General features: G+C 44.9%; 1 protein-coding gene across 4 annotated transcripts in view; it reads left to right on the plus strand.

Annotated features, from left to right (window-relative positions):
- Positions 1–20675, plus strand: part of CELSR2 (cadherin EGF LAG seven-pass G-type receptor 2) — a 120814-nt gene that overhangs the window by 22102 nt on the left and 78037 nt on the right. For all 4 annotated transcript variants that reach the window (XM_053247371.1, XM_053247372.1, XM_053247373.1 and 1 more), the window contains exon 2: positions 17739–18383. In XM_053247371.1, coding sequence (XP_053103346.1) covers positions 17739–18383 — 645 coding nt within the window. The remainder of the gene's footprint in view (positions 1–17738; positions 18384–20675) is intronic.

Raw genomic sequence — 20675 nt, forward strand, 5'->3', positions numbered from 1 at the left:
TATTGTGCCAGCCAGAATGAATCCATTGTTGGTTACGCATTCAGTACAGCCCAACAACCTGTGCAAATAATGAGAAAATAAGTACTGTATACAAAATGGATACTGTTGGATTGGAGCCAGTGTTACAGTCAAGACTGAAGCCAATGTAGAGTCAGGGCTAGAGAGCTGGCTTCAGAAATGGGAAAGTCACTATTTCTCAGCCTAGCTTACCTCACTGAGTTTTTATGAGCCTTAAAAGGCCTCATGTGTGCTATCCTGAGTATATGCATACAGATGTGATAAATAGATAATAGATACATGGAATGATAGACTGTCACAGGTGTGTTAGACAACTTCCTGGAACTTCCATTTTGCCGCATCCCAATAGCTAGGGGGAAATGGCTTGACTAGCAAGCCAGAGGTTGCCGGTTCGAATCCCCACTGGAATATTTCCCAGACTATGGGAAACACCTATATTGGGCAGCAGCGATATAGGAAGATGCTGAAAGGCATCACCTCTTACTGCACGGGAGGAGGCAATGGTAAACCCCTCTTGTATTCTACCAAAGACAACCACAGGGCTCTGTGGTTGCCAGGAGTCGACAAGGACTCAACGACACCCTTTACCTTTAATAGCCAGGGATTAACTCCTGTCTGCTGCCCTGCACTGAAGTATCTTTGACCCTTACCCGCTGTGAATTTCGTTTTTCTTTTGTTCAGTGGGAAGAGGCTTTAGGTTGAATTGAGCTGGGAACTTGAAAAAGGTGCAGGGAGTCAAATGAGGCATGATGAGGAGTGGTGAGCTGCTTCTTGTGGCTTGGAGTGCTTTGCAGGTGGGCAGGAGGGACACGCTCTCCCAAAGGAAAACTTTGGCCTGGACCTCTGCCAAAGAGTGTGGCTTTTCCTTCAGTGCCTGTCAGCAAGCTGGGCGCCAGCTGTTGCCATGGCAGCTATTGCCCTTCACCAAACAATGAAAAAACGGTTGGAAAAACCACATGTAGATTTTCTGTTAGAGGTTTGGCTTCAGGCAGGCCGACGGCTGTCTCCCTTTATAAGTTTAGGCTGAGCTGATGCCACCCCCACCCAAAACAGCAGTCATTTGGTGCTTCAGTACTGGGCTCTCCTCCCACCGTTCCTGCTTTTCAGAGCAGCCCCCACCAGCCCGCCCCCCTCCAGCACTCATGCACCACACCTTCATCTGCTATCCTAATCCTCCATTTTTCTTTACTCCATTGGCTTGAAAGTTAAACAAGGCAGAGTATAAGGTGCACAAAAGTGCCTAAAGAGTAGAGATTATCAGCCACTCCTGCCTGGAGTATCTGCGGCATGCATTCTCCAGTTTGAGAGCTCTTTAAATCTCATAAGAGCAGCACTCCTGGACCTAGTGTTTGTTGATTTTAATGGCCCTTTGTAGAAGCAAGAGTATTAGGAGCAACTCCTGAAGTCTGATCCTAAGTGTGTGGGGAGGAGAGAAGTGGGGCGGGGCTAAGAGAGGGCAGGGCCTTTCACCCATCCCTATAATTAAGAAAGAATTTTGATAGCACAAACCAAAGCCACACAGAAATGTTCAGACCTTATTTTCCAACCATGGCAAACCTTCAGTAGCACCTGTTTACCTGATATAATGCCAAGTTGGGAGGTCATGTATCAGGAATGTGAATACCTGTACCAAATACTAATTTTCATGCTGGACACTCGCAGCATGGGAATATTTGCTGTTATCCTACTGTATTTATCTGAATCCAAGACTAGGGTTTTCTTGAGTTTTTTTGACATTAGAAATTGGGAGATGGTCTTAAATTCAGAGTCCTGTTCCTTTTGAGTAAATGCAGGTATAACCTATATTTAAAGCCTGCTTTTTAAGGGGATATCAGCTGTGGTGGCACAGCAGAGAAGCAGCTTGCCTAGGGAGCAAGAGGCTGTTAGTTGGAATCCCTGCTGGTGTGCTTCCCAGACTGTGCCTAGTAAATATATATTTGTGGTCACCCAGGCAGCAGCGATCTAGGAAGATGCTGGGGGCAGATGCTCACTTTGGTGACAATGGCAAAGGTATCATCTCATACTGCACGGGAGAAAGGCAATGGTAAACCACTCCTATATTCTACCAAGAAAACCACATGGCTCTGTGGTCGACAGGAGTTTTCCTACTTGACAGCATAATCTTTTCTTTCCTTTTTTAAGGGGATGGGCTTAAATTCAGAGTAGTTTTTGATTCCGGTAAATACAGTACTTGTGTCCTCACTGGCACTCTGCACAGACTGAGAGTATGCCTTAGGGTGGGCAAACTTGGCCCTCCAGCTGTAGTTGAACTACAACTCCCATCTTCCCAAGCTGCAATAAATTGTGAAGTTACCAGATGGTGAGATGTAGTAGCACCTTAGCCTTGGCTGCTCACATCTTGCTCACCCCACCCCATTGCTTCACCCTTTAAAACATAAGAACATAAGAAGAGCCTTGCTGGATAAGACAAAGGCCCATCCTTTCCTGCCTCCCCCGCCCTGCCCTCCAGGTTGTGAGAATCACCTAATGGTGTGGGGGAAGTAATTTCATTCACTGATCCCTGGTGAAGGGGAGAAAAACTACTTTCAACACACCATAAGGCTATTCTCACAACCCAGAGGGCGGGGGGGAGGCAGGAATGGACCTATCTTCCCCCCAGACGATCCTTGAAGTTCCTGTTGGTGCGCTGCCATGCGCCTACATGTTCCACACTGCATGGAGCACTAAAGATCTCTGGAGGCTGGGACTTGTTTTCCTGGCCTTCATGAAAGGAAAGGAATGGTGTGGCCATGCTAGGATGGAGGGACAGCCTATTTTCCTTTGCCAAATAACTTTGCCAAAGTTGCAAGTGATGGTGACATTTGTCATTTTGAGATAATACCATATATGAGTTGAAACAAAACAGGGATTCCCCATTCTTTCCTTTAAAAATACACACCTTAAAATAATTCCACACCAAGAGTACTGTTAAGAATATTTCATTTTCTTTGAATAATAGACTTGCTGTGAACAGTTATTGTGACTTGAATAATTCACAGTTAATAATTCAAGAATCTATAACTCATTAATTTCTTAATGTGCAATTAATTCACAGTGTTTGAATTTGTAATGTAGAACTCCCTTTACTTTCAATGCAATCTCTAATGAAGCTGAGTCCTTTGCATTGTTAAGTCATACATTACACATCAGCAGCCTACAAAGGAGCTATTTGCTCTGCGGGCACCTTTTCTGCAGCATACCTGCCCTTGTGACATACTGTGTTCTAGATTGCATTGACTGGTCTATGGAGGCTGGTGAATAGCTTTACTTTGAGGGCAGAATGTTGGACTGTATGGCCTTTTGGCCCTATTTGTTTCTGCTTTTGTGAAAAGCTTGAATCAATTGTTTGCTATCTGATAGAGCTTATATTATTTTATGCTGGGAGATGGCTTAAGATGCTTGGTGTTTTGGTTGCTCAATATACTTCTGAAGAGGTTTCTTTGTGGGTTAGGTGTGTTTCATACTATGACATCAAAAAGTAACAGTTCTTATGCATTTATGTAGGAATTCAGGGAGCCAGAGGTCAAAGAATTTTTGTACATCCAAAATTAAGACAAAGTTGAGAAATCTGCATTACAAGTTTCAATCTTTTCTCAAAAGGCTTCTGGGTTGCAGTAGTGTCTGATATTGACCTAGCCTAGGGGAATGAGTTTAAGTGAGATAGAACTGTCTGATGTCCATGTCCAATAAATATGACCAGTGTTCCTGTGGAGAAGATTCACAAAATGTGAATCAAGAATCCCTTGAAGTGTGCTCGTTCAAGCAGACACTTTTCTGCTTGAGTGCATGACCGTCCAGTTTTCCTCTTCTGTTTTGTGCGCACTATTTGGCCCCTCTTTGTTTTGTTCCATTTTCCCTGGAGAAGTTTTGAATCACACACCTTGCATTTCTCAAAAAGGAAATGTTTCAGTTGTTGATAGGGCAGCCTTCCAAATTGAAGCTGAGGCTGAACTCTCCAGGATCTCATCCATAGTCAAAAAGGTAAAATGTGCCGTTGAGTCGGTGTCAACTCCTGGTGCCCACAGAGCCCTGTGGTTTTCTTTGGTAGAATTCAGGAGGGGTTTACCATTGCCTCCTCCCACGTAGATTGAGATGATGCCTTTCAGCATTCTTCTATATCACTGCTGCCCGATATAACCATAGTAATAAACAGGTTGAAATAATTTGAGATAAAGTAATTAAGATTTGCAGTTCAAAAGTTGTCAGATTCACATTGCTGACTGAGAATGGTCCAAATAGCTAGAGTGATGGATACGGATGTGGAAGATCTATGTTCAGCCATGGATCAGCCCTGAAGCTCTCTGGATGGCCTTCATAATCTCTTCTGATGGTCCTCCAAAGAAAGGAGAGGTACTGTTGAGCCCACAACCTTGGAATGATCAGGCATAGCTTGCACAGTCGAATCTTCAGGTGGGAGATGATGCAGGTCTTGTGGGGTGTTCTGTGGTAGATATGGAGTTGAAGTTACAGACACCAAATGAGTCCATAGTTGCAAGCTTTTAGTGCTTTAGGCACATGTAATACAGTGTTCTGGGTTTGAAGTAATAAATGTTTTGTGGCTAGATTATTGTCTGCTTGAAGCAGCTCAAATACCTGATGAGGAATTTCATTCTCTAGAAAACTAAGTACTTGGTCATTTTGCTTGATAGGCACTACTGTGCATAATCTATAAATTTACATATTCTGACACAAACATAAGTTGCTACAATAAAAGATACCCCCTTGCCTGTTTCATGTTCCTTATCATTGGGGGCAACAGTTCTGCCTCAGAGGGCAGTGCTTATAGGAAAGAAGTGTGCTAACTTAAAGAATTATTATCCATAATATGACAGGAGAGGGTGAAGAAAGAGGAACTAAGGTTCTTGCCATGCCTGCCGCTTACATGATCAGTAGTGGAGCTCCTTTGCAGCATCAGCAACAACTTCTTTTCCTCATCTTCATAGGCTAGGGTGTGCTTGCACAAAGGCTTGTGCAGGCATGATCTGGCGGCACTTGAGGCTGGGAAGACGCTGCTGCAGCCTCGAAGGGTTATTGAGCTAATTCCTTCCACAAGCAATTTCTGGTCTTCAGTGCCAAGTGCCACTGATTTCCCCCCTCCCCAGATTCCAGTTCCTTCTCCTTCTCCTCATGAATCAAGTTCTGCAGGTTTCACCCAACCCTTGAGCCATACCGGGCCATGCAGTTAAGAAGGAGGGTGCACCAAGAGTGTGCCTGTCCTGGGGTCTTTCTTGGTCATACTGACATCCTTCTGGCAAGTCCCTTTATTGCATAGGGTGATTCATCATGTGAACTGCTACTCTACATGCTTTCAGAATAGTGCATTGATTGCTCCTCCCCCAGAAGGAACAGATATTCAGACTAGGAGTGCTTCTAGATCCAAACCTCTCTCTGCTATCTCAGGTTGAGGCAGAGGTCAGGGATGCTTTCTGTCAGCTTCAGCTGATACGCCAGCTGTGTCTGTTGATACGCCAGCTGTGTCCGTTCCCTGAGATTTATTTATTTGTTTATTTGTTTGTTTGTTTATTAAGTCTTTATACCACCCTTCCAAAAGGGCTCAGGGCGGCTTACAATTAAAACAAAACCTAGTACATTTGCTGGTAACCTCCAGACTTGACTACTGCAATGCACTCTATGTAGGGCTGCCTTTGTGCATTGTCCGGAAGCTGCAATTGGTGCAAAGTGCGGCAGCCAGGTTGGTCTTTGGGTCATCTTGAAGAGACCATGTTACTATATTAAAAGAACTACGCTGGCTACCAATATGTTTCCTGCAAAATGCAAGGTGCTGGTTATAACCTATAAAGCCCTAAACAGCTTAGGCCCAGGGTATTTAAGAGAATGAGGTCAAGCACACGACCTCACTGGGGAGGGAGGGTGGCTTGTGGGGAAGGCAGGAACTTTCCTGCCTTCCCCAGCAGAAGAACAGCTGCTGTCCTCCCCTTCACCGCACCATGTACCCACACGGGCAGTGGTGCAGCAGAGGGAGATCCTGGGAGTGGGAGGATTCTCCCCCTCCTGCGTCCCAGGGTGCCCCAGGGCACAAGCACAGCTGCTCCACCCACCCACCCCGACTTGCTACCAGAAATGGTGGTGGGCTGGCAGGGGGAGCTGTTTAACCTGGTGGCGAACACCAAGATGATTGCTGGCTAGACGGCGAGTTTGAAAGTGGGGCTTGGTGCAGGTGCTCGGCTGGGAGTGAACTAGCTCTCGGAGGTTCACACGCACACACAGCCTAACCCAGGCTGGGCTGCCCTAGCCTGGGTTAGGCTGCGTGTGTGAATACCCTTAATGTCTTCTTCACTATGAGCCCCACCACCCTTTGAGATCATCTGGAGAGGTCTGTCTGCAGTTGCCACCAGCTTGGCAGCCACTCGGGGATGGGCCTTTTCTGCTGCGCACCAAGGCTTTGGAATGCGTTCCCTGCTGAAATAAGAGCCTCCCCATCTCTGACAGCTATTAAAAAGTAAAAACATTTATTCACCCAAGCTTTTAACTAGAATTGTTTAAATTGCTTTAATGTTTTAATTCTTGTTTTATGTTGTTGTGAACCACCCAGAGATGTAAGCTTGGGGCGGTGTACAAATATAATAAATACATACATATAGAATGTTAATTCAGATGGACCTCCCGCCATGTGATAAAGGAACTTGCTGGGAGGCTCTCAGGACATCCAGGAATTAAGTCAGGATGAGCAAGCTCCTGGCACGCCCCCTTCTTAATCATGCTGGCCGGTTCGGAATGGGGGAAAGTATTGTCCAAGCCAGACCTCAGTGGGTGATTCTGAGATATAGAGAATGTGACCTGCCCAGTTTCCCCACCGTCACCCCAAATATAACTGCAATAGCAACACTCCAAGCAGGGGAGAGGTTGACTCACTGATGGTACTGCATTTTTTTTAAACAAGGAGGCCCATAGGTAGCCCTTCTGTCAGTTGTCAGGTAAGCTGCAGGTTCCTTGCTCTTTCCAAGGGAAGATCTCTTTGTCAGGATATGGGAGGCAGTGAGTGTAGCATTCCCATTGTGCTTCTTTTGCATTCTGTGTCTCAAGGAAAAAGTGCAGCCCCCACTAGATGCTTTGTTTGGTTGTTGCCATGGAGATACTGAGACTATGGTGAAGCAGCCATCTTTTCCTGAAAGGAGGGAGTAGCGTAGTGGGAGAGAACTCAAGTTTACCTTTGTTCTCCTGCAGCAGGGTCTTGGTTTACAAGGCAGCTCAGCCGAGACCAGTATTTTGGGGTGGGGGGTAGAACAGTAGCCCAAGAGGGCAGGCAACATGAGGGCAATGTGGCTCAGGATAATTTGCCATAGGGTTTTCAGATGTCCAAGGGTGGGGTAACATAAAAGCTCCCTTTTGAATCCAAGTGATGACCAGGCCTCATAGTTCGGGGTCATTTGCCTGTGCTTGTGTGTGCATGTTTGTGTTGGCGGGGGTGCCTTCTGTGTTGCAGATGCTGCATGGAGTTATCTCTCAATGGGCTGTTGAGGAAATAGCCCCCAAAACTATGGGGGAAAGGCAATATCATATTATTCTAATCTACAGACCAACTCTTAGGTCTTGTGCACAAACCAAAAATGAATCTTGGACAGCAATTGTTGCTGGTCTGAAAACTAACACTGATCAGTGATGATTGATCAGCCGTCACCACCTGTGTAATGTTTTTGGGCCCATGGATATATAAAACAGGAATGAGGACTGGCATAAAACACAACTTTAATATGCAGAGTGACTCAGTTTGTACAACAGCCTCTAGACTTTCCTTGCTCTGACAACCGTGTTTTGACTTTAGGAAATGTTCACAAAATAGATATTGCCTAATAAGGTAGCTAGTGTCCTGAAAAAGGGATGTCTCCAAATTATCAGCCTTCTTCATTGTCAAGCAAGGGGATGCCTGTCAGGAAGCTCTCAGCAGCATTTGGTGTATAGTTAGTAATGTGACTGACCAGGGAATTAATCTTAGTTAATTTTGCTGTCTGATCATCTAGGGCAGGGATTCTCAACGTTGGATCCCCAGATGATATTGGATTTCAACTCCCATAATCCTCAGGCCCAGTGGCCTTTGGCTGGGGATTATGGGAGTTGTAGTCCAATAACATCTGGGGACCCAATGTTGAGAATCCCTGATTAGGGTATTCCCTCTTTCCATGTCGTAGGTAGCCAAGATATTTGTCCATTTGGCAGAAAGAATTATGTTACTTGGCTTTCTAGTGCAGGTTGTGAATGCAGTACCTGTAGTTTGGGAACCGCAAGAGGGGAGATGTGAGGGGTTCCCATCCCTGCCCAGGTGGTGCACATTTTCTACCAGATGGGAAAGAAATCTCTATATCGTCTCACTTGCATAGGAGAAGTATTTACTAAACGATGCAGGGGACAATCTTTGGAAGCCAACAGAGTGTAATTACCATTGGTAGTGTTACTATAATTAACTGGAGTTGGCACAACATAATTACACTGTTAGAGAGTTTACCAATCAGAATTCACAGGTGGTGTTCACTTATTACCTATTACCAGGGCATTGGTCATGCATATATCGTTGTAAGGTGAGGGTCAGGGAGTCAGTGCGTTTCCATGGGGGAAGATTGGGGCACTATGCACAGAGCAGATAAAGCCAAAGTATTGAGCAGCTGTGCCCTAAAATTAGATGCTTTGAGAAGGAGGAGGCAATGGTAAACCCCTCCTGTATTCTACCAAAGACAACCACAGGGCTCTGTGGTCGCCAGGAGTCGGCACCGACTCAATGGCACACTTTACCTTTATTTGGGGAAGACTGTCTCACAGTATATCATCTGGAGGTGGATGGAGAGCAACATTCAGTTAGAGTGTTTGCCTAAAGAGGGTTAGACCTGAATCAGAAACAAGTCTCCTTAAGTAAGGAGATGTGCTGCCTCCTGTGAATAGTCCAGGACTTATCATTTGCAATGTGATGCCTTCAGCCAAATATTGACATTCCTCCTCCTCCTCTACCTATGCACCAAAATGGGCGTAGCGTCTATTGAACAAGCAGGGACAAATGTCCCTGAGCCCAATGGGTCAGGGGCCACCCAAGGAGATTGCCCCGCCACCCCTGCCCTGCCCTGCTGCCATCCCTGCCCCTACTGCTGCTTCTTATCTTGGCCTCCAGCTCTGGGGGGTGGGGTGTGATTGAGCGGGACAGACGGCGAGCCTCTCCACTCTGGCCAAACAGCGCATCTGCACAGTTTGACTATGGATGCCGCATGTCTGTGACAGCAGGGGAGGCGGCGGGGAGATGTTGGCTGCCCCCCCACCCCTTGCGTCTGACGTCAGATGCAGGGGGGATGGCTTGGGGCACAGGGGCACAGCACGCATGATGGGGGCCCCTGACCCCGTTTTTGTCCCCAGGCCCTGGGGGTCTTGCTACGTCCATGCAACAAAACCTGTAGGCACATTGACAGTTGGCTTCTTGTCATAGTTGGGCATTGGGATCCAGTGGGTTTCCTTCACTGACATTTTCTTAGCAGCCAGCCCATAGCTTTCTGCTGGAGGGTCCTTTTACCCTTATCTCGGCAACTTGGTAAGCTCCAGATGGTGACTTTTTGCACCCAAATGGGTTTCTCTATAATCCATGACTTGCTGCATGCTGCCTCTACAGAAGTGCTGCCTTAGGCAACTGCCCAGGTATGTGTAATTGTAAAGCTGAATGCAAAATAGACTCCTACCTCCAAAAGTCCTCTCAGCTTGTGGCCAGCCAGTGACCCATCATTTCCATGCTTTAATCAAGGCCCCCACAAAAAAAGGTATTTTCATTTTGTTACACATTCTTTGAAAGCCTGTCACTGTGAGTTTCTGTTGATTACCTTCTGGATTTGAGAGCCTGTTGCAAGTGACATTTCCAGCAGTCATGCTGATTAGAAATACTTTTTTAAAAAACCCAGCCTCTGAGAGTCACAACTCCACAAGCCTAAGATCAGGTGATAAACATTACAGGATTTGTAGTTAAATGGAGATATGTCAGCATTGAAATCCGACATCAGGAGAGGTTTTTGGTGACTAGTGCAAGTGGTAAAATAATGATGCAAAAGCCCCACCCACCCCAAAGTGCCTTGGTATAATTCCTCCGGCTGATTCTGAGGTAATAATGATATTACATATACTCCCTTATTGTTCTTTTTGAGCAATAGATAGAGACTTGGACTTGTCCTCTGTTATAAAGAGATAAGGAACAGCCTTATACTACCCTGGCTTGCCACAGCTTTTGTAGTCTTAAGAAGCCTTATCCAGAAAAAATACATTTCTCTTTCATTATGGAAGTCTCAGGCACCCAACAAGCTCTCTCTCTCTCTTAGATAATACTCATAAAAATGATAATCCAATGAAAAGTTATTGAGATCCATATTATTGTGACCTACTTGCATAAGAAATCTTGGATTAATATACTTTAAGTTATATTTAAGAAATTAAAATTATAATTAAGAAATAATTACATGGTGTAACTTATCAGTTCAGTATGTTCAAGTGTCCATAGAAAGAACTGAGCTCTTATGGCCCTCAGGCACCCAAATTCCAGAGCAGCCCTCTGCTTTCTGAAATTGTTATAAACAAGCTCTGTTTGTGATTATTTTGGTGATGCTGGGAAGCTCAGCATCTCTGAGAAGTAGGTAGCCTTGCCTCATTTCCCTTAGCCAAGCTGGGAGTGCACTATATCTCAGAGACCCTTAAGGATCCAAAAGAAATAAACGTAAAGTGTGGATGTGTGGAGGTAAAGCTAGAACTCTTGAGCAGCATCCCTTAAACCACACTGTGCTTAAAGTCCAATTTATGTTAAAGAACATTATTGAAGAAGGTATAATGAAGCATTGTGTGTGTGACAGAGAGAACAGAGACCTAAATGCAGTTTTGAAAGTAATGAATGGTCCACAACTCTTGTTCTTCAGTTTGCCTAGCATTTAGCCAAAGTATAAGGAATCAACTATAGCAGCAGTATAAAACTGTAGCTACAAAATGTGCTCTTCCCTGTGAGTGATTCAGACTTCTTATCTCAGTAATCTTTTATAATCCATGCTGCAAAAGGAGCCTCATGTATCAGCCCTCATGGAGTTCTAAAATTAATGGAAGTGTTTCAAGTCCAGCTGTTCTATCCTTCATCCATCACATTAAAGTTCTAGAAGCTGCAACCACCCTGAACTGAATCAAATTTCAGACAGGCAAGAACACAGGAACTGAAGCAGGAAATACAGTATGTGGGATATCACTTTTGTAACACACATTGAGAAGGACTACCTAGCCAGCAGGCACACCATGCCAGGGTTCTTTCCAGATTACACGCTACAACAATGTCACTATGTGTCCGGTAAATGTGCTTCCTTACTGCCTGTGTTTCAACATTGCAGTCCCTGCTCTGTCAGCAAGGTGTTTACATTTTGAATGCCTTCTTTCGGGTTTTATCTTTGTAATACAGTGCTACAATGTTGCCAAAAAAAAGCAAAGCAAAACTGTATTTTTTTGTTGTAGGAGGTTTGAGCAAACTAAAAAAGACTGCTCCTCCTGCTGGTGGCTTTGCTCAACACCCTCTATTTATGTTTTCAGTTCTATTGTGCCAAGCCAAAGCATTTTACTGTTGTTATAGCCTGTAACCTGGAAAGCGCCCATGTATATTTATTTAGAAGGGAAATAGGTTGATCTCTTGATGTGAGTGTTCTTCCCTAGTTCTTCAGCTTGAGGGCCAACTAGACATGACAGCTTCCATTTTGTGTGTTTAAAGCCAGATCTGTGTCAGTCGCTGTGTCAGTTTGATTCTGTCAGTCAAACTATGTCATGTGTATGTGTCTTCGATTTTCAGCAAAAGGTGCAGAATCCCTTCCCCACAGTTTACTGCCAAATATCCTGGCTTCCCAAACACTTTTGCGCCTAGCCAGATTCACTGCTGGCGTTGTAGCCTGGCTAAGGAAAAGGTGTCTGTGGAGGGAGGCTGTGGAGAGGAAAGCTATTGGCTGGGTTCAGCACCACTTACCTACACACTCTTAACTGTTAAAATCAGATCCCCGTTCTTGTGCAACAGATTTGGTTTCAGCACACAGGTCTGACTGTCTGCCACATGTCTAGTTTGACTCTCAGGTCTCTTTCCCTCTTGGATTTTTGCTAGCAGTATTTAACTCAGTTGTTACAAAATTCCATCCATGTTCAGTTCCTAAGGCACGTTCTAGGCTAGTGGAATGTGTTTTGGCAGCCATATTAGGACCCATAAAATCCATGTAATGGATGGCATAAAGCAGTTGTAAGATGACAACTGCCAGCCTGCAGGATTCTGAAACTTCTTTCTTGACATACTTTCCCCCCTTTCCTTCTTGGGTTGAATGGCCTGGAGTCTTTTTGTCGCCCTGGATCCTCATTTTCCATATCAGAGATTTCTGATTTTTGGCCATCTCCTCCCTCCTAGAAATTCTGACTCTAAGACCTCTGGACATTCCCAGAAAGAGGAACATTACTCTCATCTATGGGTCAGAAGTTTAAGCCATTGGCATTGCTGGTCAGTGGTGCCACTGTAATAACAGGTAGGGTCATGGATTTGCATCAGGGCCTATAACCCCTTGCAGCTGCTCATGATAAGGAACCAGCTTGATAGTGAACCAGTTTCACCTTAATCACAATTCTTTCCAACTCCATTATACAGAGGACTAGGGTAGTTTTGAGAGTTGCTGCTATGTGCTCTTTATTTTGTTGCACATGCAGTTAAATCTGAAATATAACCAAATTGCTTCTAATTGATGCTAGATGGGGGCTGAGCTAATTTCCCAAGGGAATTCCTCAGTGTGGGGGTGCCAGAGATAGTTACCAATCACAGCCCCTGGCAGCTACTCAACCAGTGGATTCCTGCCATTGCTCAGATTAAGGCAGTTAATTATTGACAGCATTTGCTTGAACTGGAGGACTGAACAGTCTAAATGCAAGCTGCTTGAATGGGCAGAGATGGGGGCGGGCAGGAAGGAGAAGCCCACCAGCAAGGTCTAGGGGAGCATCCAGACTTTCTTATATTTTTTTTTTGTGAGGAGAGGGGAGATATCTACTTTGATTACAGTTTACCTAGATATTTCATCTCCTTGTTTGTGCCAGGTAGTTGGCTAGCATCTTGCTCAATTATCTCTGTCTCTTCTTGTTGATTCTACATTACAGGGGGTCAAATGGATGCTTTGTGAACAGATAAGAGACTGGAGACCCCCAGTGGTGAACTGAAGCTGAGAGAGAGAGAGAGAGAGAGAGAGAGAGAGAGAGAGAGAGAGAGTATGCCCTTGTTATTGTTTAATAGAGCATCCTGGAGTTGCATGTAGTAGACAATTAATAGATTCCACAGCAACACCTTTATTCTGTCTTGTACTCTTCAGGTTCTTGCTTCAATTATAGTAGTAGTGGTCATTGCAATAGTTAATGAGTAGCTAATAATAATAGCTGATTTTCTTTTATACAGCATCATCAATATACATGGTATCACGATGGTGTTCTACAGAGTTACATAAGCCAAGAGACAGGGTCCTTCTCTACCCTGCTGAAGGAGAAAGACAGAAACTGGGTTTAAAATAAAATGATGTGTGTGTCTGATGTGTTTACTCTTTTAGTGTGGAAGGTCTTCCAGCCAGGCAGACACATAGGGTGGCCCTGGTATTTCCTTTTCCATCACTAATGGGAGAAGGAGGGAGGGAGAGGGAGAGAGAGTGAGAGTGAGAGTGAGAGTGAGAGAGAGAGAGAGAGAGAGAGATGAAAGTGGTTAATATAAAGCCTCTACTCTGGCTGAAGATCACCTAAAGGTTGGGCCTCATGCCTGCATCTCAGGAAAATACTGTGCATGTCTGGTTGGCTTGTGTGTCTGGTGGTATTGTTCCTGTGTGTATGGAATGTTCTTTCCTGGTCACATGGCCAGTTCAGTGCAATATCGCAAAGCACTTGCTGTTCCTGGTGGCAGTTGCTGAGTGAGCCCAGCCCTGCGGCTGACAGGATGACCTGAGTTTCCTCCTCTGCTTCCTGAGCAGGCAGCTTGCTTATTTTCACTCCCCATTTTCCTCTTGCTGGGGCCAAGGCACTGGACATAAACAAGGATCATCCTTCCTTCCTTTGTCCTGCTCTGGGCTACCTGCTCCTCTCTTTTGAATGCATCTTTTTTTCCTTCCTGGTGCTTCTCTTTCTATTGGGTTTGGCCATGGCTTCTGGAGGTTATCTTTTTAATTTTTTTAACATTTACATTTATTTTACATTTATATCCCACTCTTCCTCCAAGCAGCCCAGAGCCGTGTACATAGTTTATGTTTATCCTCACAACAGCCTTGTGAGGTAGGCTGAGCGAGAAGTGACTGGCTCAGAGTCACCCAATGAGTTTCATGACTGAACAGGGATTTGAACTCAGGTCTCATCAGTCCTAGTTCAACACTAACCATTAGACCATAATAGCTCTAATTCTGGCTCTTTAGTGAGTCTCAGCACTGAATTGAAGGCTCTCGGGTATAGATCCAGTTATTTCACTGTAGTACCCTTCTATTTAGACTGGATAGAGAATATGAATTTCATCCATGGTAGAGAAGTTCCGGGAATAGAGATGGACAACACTTTGGTAGGGGGGGAATGAAATGGTTTCTGTAACAGGGAAGTGGGGGTAGGGGTGGGGTGGGGTGTTTTAACTGCGTTTTACTGTAGCATATATATTTTTATATGTAGGCAGAGCTTGCTGCTGTGTATGTATTTGTTTAATTCTGATCTGCTTGATTGGCCACACACTAGTCTCTCAAAGTGAGTTACAGGTAAAACCCATAACAAAATACTAGAAGTTCATAAATCCAAATTAAAAACCTCAACCAATGTATACAGCAAAAACAAATTGTGAACAGCAGCTAAACAAGTTGTGAAATGACACAAGTTGTGAATTGCTGGTGGTGGTGAAGGCAGGGGGGTAGGTGTGTTGGGTGGATTTGGAGGGGAAACAGCTCTTGGACTCGCTCCTGTGTCTCACTGTGTGAAGGGAAGCCATTTTTTTTAAAACTTCCCAGCTGGCTTATTGTTTTTGCTCAGGACAAGCTAATGATTGTAGGATGTTAAAAACCATCCCAACTGGCTTATTGTTTTTGCTCAGGACAAGTGAAGAAAGTTACTGTACGCCTGGGTTCTGTTCCATGCTCTGTAACAGAAGAACTCCAGGAAAACAGCTTCCGTGCCCCTCACCTCACTGATTCTGACCTTTGCAGGGGGTGAGGCACCCTCAGTTCTGCAAGCAGGAGGAGTCTCATTAGCGAGATGACCGTTGGATAATGGGGACAAGTCACAATAGTAGGAATCACACATGGAGGAGAGTATCAAAAGGGATGGAGCAACAGGAGGGAAAGGGAAGGAGGATGAGACAATGATGTCTGTGGACATCATCTACCGCAGTATAAAGTAGTAACAACACTGCTGCAATGTTTTTTCAATGAACACATTCAGTTCATCTTGGCTGGTGACAGTAGAAGTAATCTGTACTATCTGAAAGTGATCCCTGAGGTATTTTGCTGCATTTTGAATCCTTTTTAGTGTGCAGGTTTTCTGAGAGTTACTTCAGATATTGTAAGTGAAGATAGGTTTCCTCATTTCCACCTGTGGATCAACCATGTTTCTTCTGTCATATATGAAAGATGTCTCAAAATGCGTGGTAAACAAGCTTCCGATGTACACTATTGGTGAGGGTTTCTTTTGAGGACATGTTTTCAGACATGTAGTGCCCTTCATTCATTACAGAAAAAGTGCAGGCACCCAATAGTGAAAACTCAGGGGCCCATCCTTTCTTCTCTCTCTCTTTTTTTAATATCTACCTTTTGGGGTTTGTGAAGTGGCTTTGAGGTGGAAGTAGAGCTTACAAGAGACACAGAACTACTATTCTTCCATGTCTCTCTCTCTCACTCTTTCTTGTAGCATCTAGTATAAATAGTGCATGGCATGGTGTCATGGTTTCCTTCCCCTCCAGCAGCTGATGATGAAACATGCAGTGTGATGTCATATCACATACTAGGGCAATTCACACAACCATAAACTGGGTAGGAGACGAGATCTACTCAGTTTCAGGAGCTGAACCATTTTTGAAGGGGTGGTAAATAAATAAAAAATTAAAAAACTTTGTGCTCATGTGCTTGTAAAATGTGAGGTTGGAGGCAGAGATCTTAATCGTCTGTCAAGCCCCAGCTGGGTAGGATGATTTTTCTGCTTACTTCATTCAGAAGCTGGGAATGGAATCTGGGTAAGGTGTGCTCTTCCTATCCGGCTGAGGCTTGACAGATGGCCAAGCTCCCTGTGTCCACTTTTCACACACACATACGCACACATTGGAAAAATGCCTAGCTTCCAAAACTGTAAAGGACGCATCTCCTACCCCGTTTATGGTTGTGTGAACTGCACTAATCTGTTATTCTAGACTATCAGAATGATGCAAGAAAGAGGTAACTCTGTGTCTCTTGCAGTGTCTAGTTTTGTCTTAAGAATCCATCTGTCCATGCATCACTGTCCCTGACACTAAGGAATTTCTGATTTGTGCACGGTTTGAAGCTGTTCTTTTGTCCCTCATTATATGCCTGATTTCCACCATACAGTATGCTTCTCTTGTGGCCTTCCTTGCGATAGTGTCTGACAGCAATATGGGGCGTCAGGCCTTGTAATGCTTAAAAATTTCTAGTTCATTCAAAGCCTCCCCCTCACCTGCAGGTTTTCTCATATGAACAAGTGGAGTGGATTTGATTGAATGAACCCTTGATTGAACCTCAGAAAACATCTCACTTGCAGTATGTTTCTGAATCAGGAGTGTAATTGCAGAATTGTGGTATAGTCCTAACCTTTCCCAACCCCCCATTTATTTGTCCCCAAATCATTGGTACTACTGATGTAATTTTAGCCAGGTGGGAAGTATGTGGGGCGGCAGAGAGGGGGACACCCAAGACATTAAGCTTTCTTGCCCTGAAGTCTTGTTTAGTGATCCCCTGGAAGGAAAATCCTTAAGGCAGGGCTGCACTTCATTCATTCATTCGATTTCTATACCGTAGTCAGGAATTATGGGAGTTGTGATGATCTGCAGGAAGGCCAAAGTTGTGCAGCCTTTGTTTAAGGCAGGGTTTCTCAACGTGTGGGTCCCCAGATGTTATTGGACTTCAACTCCCATAATCCTCAGCCCCAGTGGCCTTTGGTTGGGAATTATGGGAGTTGAAGTCCAATTACATCTGGGGACCCACACGTTGAGAATCCCTAGTTTAAGGGAACAGCTGGCTTTGAGAACATTTTTGTTGATAAGCGGTATATAAATATCCTTTGTAGTAACAATAATAACTAAGCAACATCTGCTAGTCATATGAAATGCATGGACAATATCTATCCCGGTACAGGAGAATGTTACCCCTTTCACTATTTCAGTATGGCAGGAAATTTGAAGCAGTGCACTGTGGCAATGCTCATGGCACTAAAGAGGTAGCACCATCAGCAGGTAGATGTAGGTAGAGTTAAATCTGATTTAGACCAAGAGTAGCCATATCGAGCCCATGGAGCTAATATTTACCATACAGAAGGAGCAGGTGGGAAGTTTGTTATGTTATGCATCCTGTTCTCTATTTCAGCGATTGTAGATGCTAGGCCCCTCAATCTCTACTACTGTCATGTGTGATCAAAGCTTATTTCCATGCAGCAGTGAAGCTGCTCTCTGTAAGGTAGCCTCCTCCATGCTCTCCTCTTCACTATACTGTGCAAGCATGAACTCTTCCTTTCCTTCCTTTCCACAGATGGGATCCACAGTGTGGCTGCCCAGTGCACACTCCAAGTGACCATCATCACAGATGAGATGCTGACCAATAGCATCACACTACGGTTGGAGAACATGTCTCAGGAACGTTTCCTTTCACCACTGCTGGCCCTCTTCCTTGAAGGGGTGGCAACTGTGCTGACTGCTCCTCGGGACCATGTGGTCCTTTTCAACATCCAGAACGACACAGATGTGCAGGTGGCTCAGATCCTTAATGTCAGTCTGTCAGTGTTACTTCCAGATGGAGCCCATGGATGGCGCTATATTCCTTCAGAGGACTTGCAGGAGCGGCTCTACCTCAACCGCACACTCCTGGCTGCCATTTCAGAGCAGCGGGTTCTGCCCTTTGACGACAACATTTGTCTGCGGGAGCCCTGTGAGAATTACATGCGCTGTGTGTCAGTGCTGAAGTTTGACAGCTCAGCACCCTTCATTGCCTCTGACACCATCCTTTTCCGACCCATCCACCCTGTCAATGGTCTACGTTGCCGCTGCCCGCTTGGCTTCACTGGTGATTATTGTGAGACTGAGATCGACCTCTGCTATTCTAACCCCTGTGGCAACAATGGGTACTGCCGGAGCCGCGAAGGAGGTTATACTTGCGAGTGCCAAGAGGGCTACACTGGTGAGTATTGGTTAGGGGAGTGGGATCCTCGGAGGACAGAACCGTCTGCTGGATTCCACCGATGCAATCCATCCAGTTCCCCAACTGTTCACACATCTGAAAATATTACCTCATTTTATTTAACTCTTTGGTCTGTACCAGTTCTACCTGACTTCATTATCATTTCTATAGTGCTTTTCAGTATGAAAATGCTTTACAATTCTTAACTGATTTATGCTCAAAACAACTCAGAAAGATGGGTTAAGCTGGAGAATGGAGGATTACCCAGGGTCTAGTGGGGCTTGAACCTGAGTCTTCCACATACCAAACTAATGTAGTAATGATAATACAGTAATGCTCTATCTTATACACCACACCGCTCAGTATCTTATGCAATTTCTGACTTTCATGCTCGCTCCACTCCACACCCATGCCCATCCTTCTTCTATTCTGCACCAAAGTAGCCCAAATTCTATTCCAGGAAAAATTGAATTTTGCACATTGTATGAATCAAGCAAATTAGATTCCGCTGCATCTCTTTAAAGATGTGACAGAGCTTATTTTGCTTCTGCTAATAATTGGGTGAGGAGATCCTGGAATATCCTTTGACTTCTGAAAATACTGCTCAGCTGGCTTGAAGTATGGGGTGGGGGCGCTTTCTAGATTAGACCCTAAAAAGGGGTCAGGATGTGTCTCGGAAGTGTGCTTCCACACTTCCTGTGTTGTGACACCGCAGTCCTGACACTGACTGCAGGGTGCCGTTCATATGTCGGATGCCTTGCTTCGAATTAAATCATTGTGATTTAGTGCTATGATGTCTTTATCCAGCGTTAAAAAGGTGTGGTTTTCTCGAGTTGTTAGTTTTTACGTTTTGACTGTGATTTGCCTGACCGAGGCATTTAGCCGCTTTGAAGCGGCTAATCTGGAAAGTGCCCAGGCAGAGGAGCCCTTAATAAAATTCAGAAGCCACTTCTGATCCCAGTTTTGACTGAATACTGTCCCCCTTGTAGTCTTCTAAAGGGCTGCTGCAAAAGGTAAGGGGTTTGGGTCCTCTCTGTCCCTTCATAATTTGAACACTACTCAGCCTCCACTCATACCCTTCCTGGGCATGAGATTTCCTGAGATTTCACAGATATTGAACATGCACTTCCAAGCTTGTCTTCACAGCTGTAAGTTTGGGCAGCTTAAGAGTGATGGAGTCACCTGCTGCCTGGTTGTGCTTCACTCAGGAGCATATGTGCTTCTCTGGGAGGTGGAAGTTAATTTCCTCTTGGCAGAAGGGAATGGAAAATGATGCTCAGATCATGGTTGTCTGTTGCTGAGTTCAAAGAATCAATGAAGAGAATCATAGAATTATTATTATAATTTTTAAAAATAGAGTTAAGGTAAGTCTGCTCAGTGTAGGAAACTGCAGGAGCAACATTCCTGGCAGATGGCTATCCAGCCTCTGTTTGGAAACTCCCAAGGGAGGAGAGCCCACCCAGCTCTCCTTCCCCTAGCCCACTAGGCAGACTGTTTCACTGTCAAACAACTCTTACAGTTAGGAAAGTGTTCCAAATGTCTAGCCTAAATCTGTTTCCTTGCAATTTCAACCCATTGGTTCTAGTCATGACCTCAGGAGCAACAGAGAACAAGTCTGCTCTAGCAGTTATAGTCGGGACACTTTTGTGGGGAGTGTCGCCCATATCCTGCGGTAGTTCTCTGCTTTGGATCTTAGGAAGATGACCTCTCCCTGCTGCTATAATGTTAGCTGAGACGGAGGCGTTTTTTCCCTGAGGCCAGCGTACTTAACATAGTAGGGCCTGGATTGGCCTGCTGCTCTGTTGTGTTTGCGATACAACAGATGCAGTGGCCAGGATATGAATGGCCCCTTGTTTGTGCCCCAGTTCAGCCAGATTTCTCTTCACAAAGAGCCGGACAATGGCAGACTGGCTATAGATTCACTGATAGCTTTCCCAGTAAGGACAATAAGCTGTTCTCCTCTTCTGACCTCTTACATTTTGCCAAGAGATGAAAGAGATAGGAAACTAGTCTGGTGTGGGTGTCCATATGTCTGTCTGTCTGTCTGTCTGTCTGTCTGTCTGCACACCTCTCTTTTGCTTGGCATCCCCAGAACCTCTGTGTTCTATAATGTATCAGAATAGCAGCATCTCCATCTATGCAGCCTATTTAACAGTAAGCCTGCTTGCCTGCTTCAGAACCAAGAAGTGTCTATTCCTTGACTGGATTTTGTCTACCTGCCCAGGAATAGCGTTGGCTAGGATACTCTGAGGCCTTATTCAAAATAGATGGATTAGTTCCCGAAAAGAACAG

Source organism: Hemicordylus capensis, chromosome 4 (genome assembly GCF_027244095.1).
Source record: "Hemicordylus capensis ecotype Gifberg chromosome 4, rHemCap1.1.pri, whole genome shotgun sequence".
Classification (NCBI taxonomy): Eukaryota; Metazoa; Chordata; class Lepidosauria; order Squamata; family Cordylidae; genus Hemicordylus; species Hemicordylus capensis.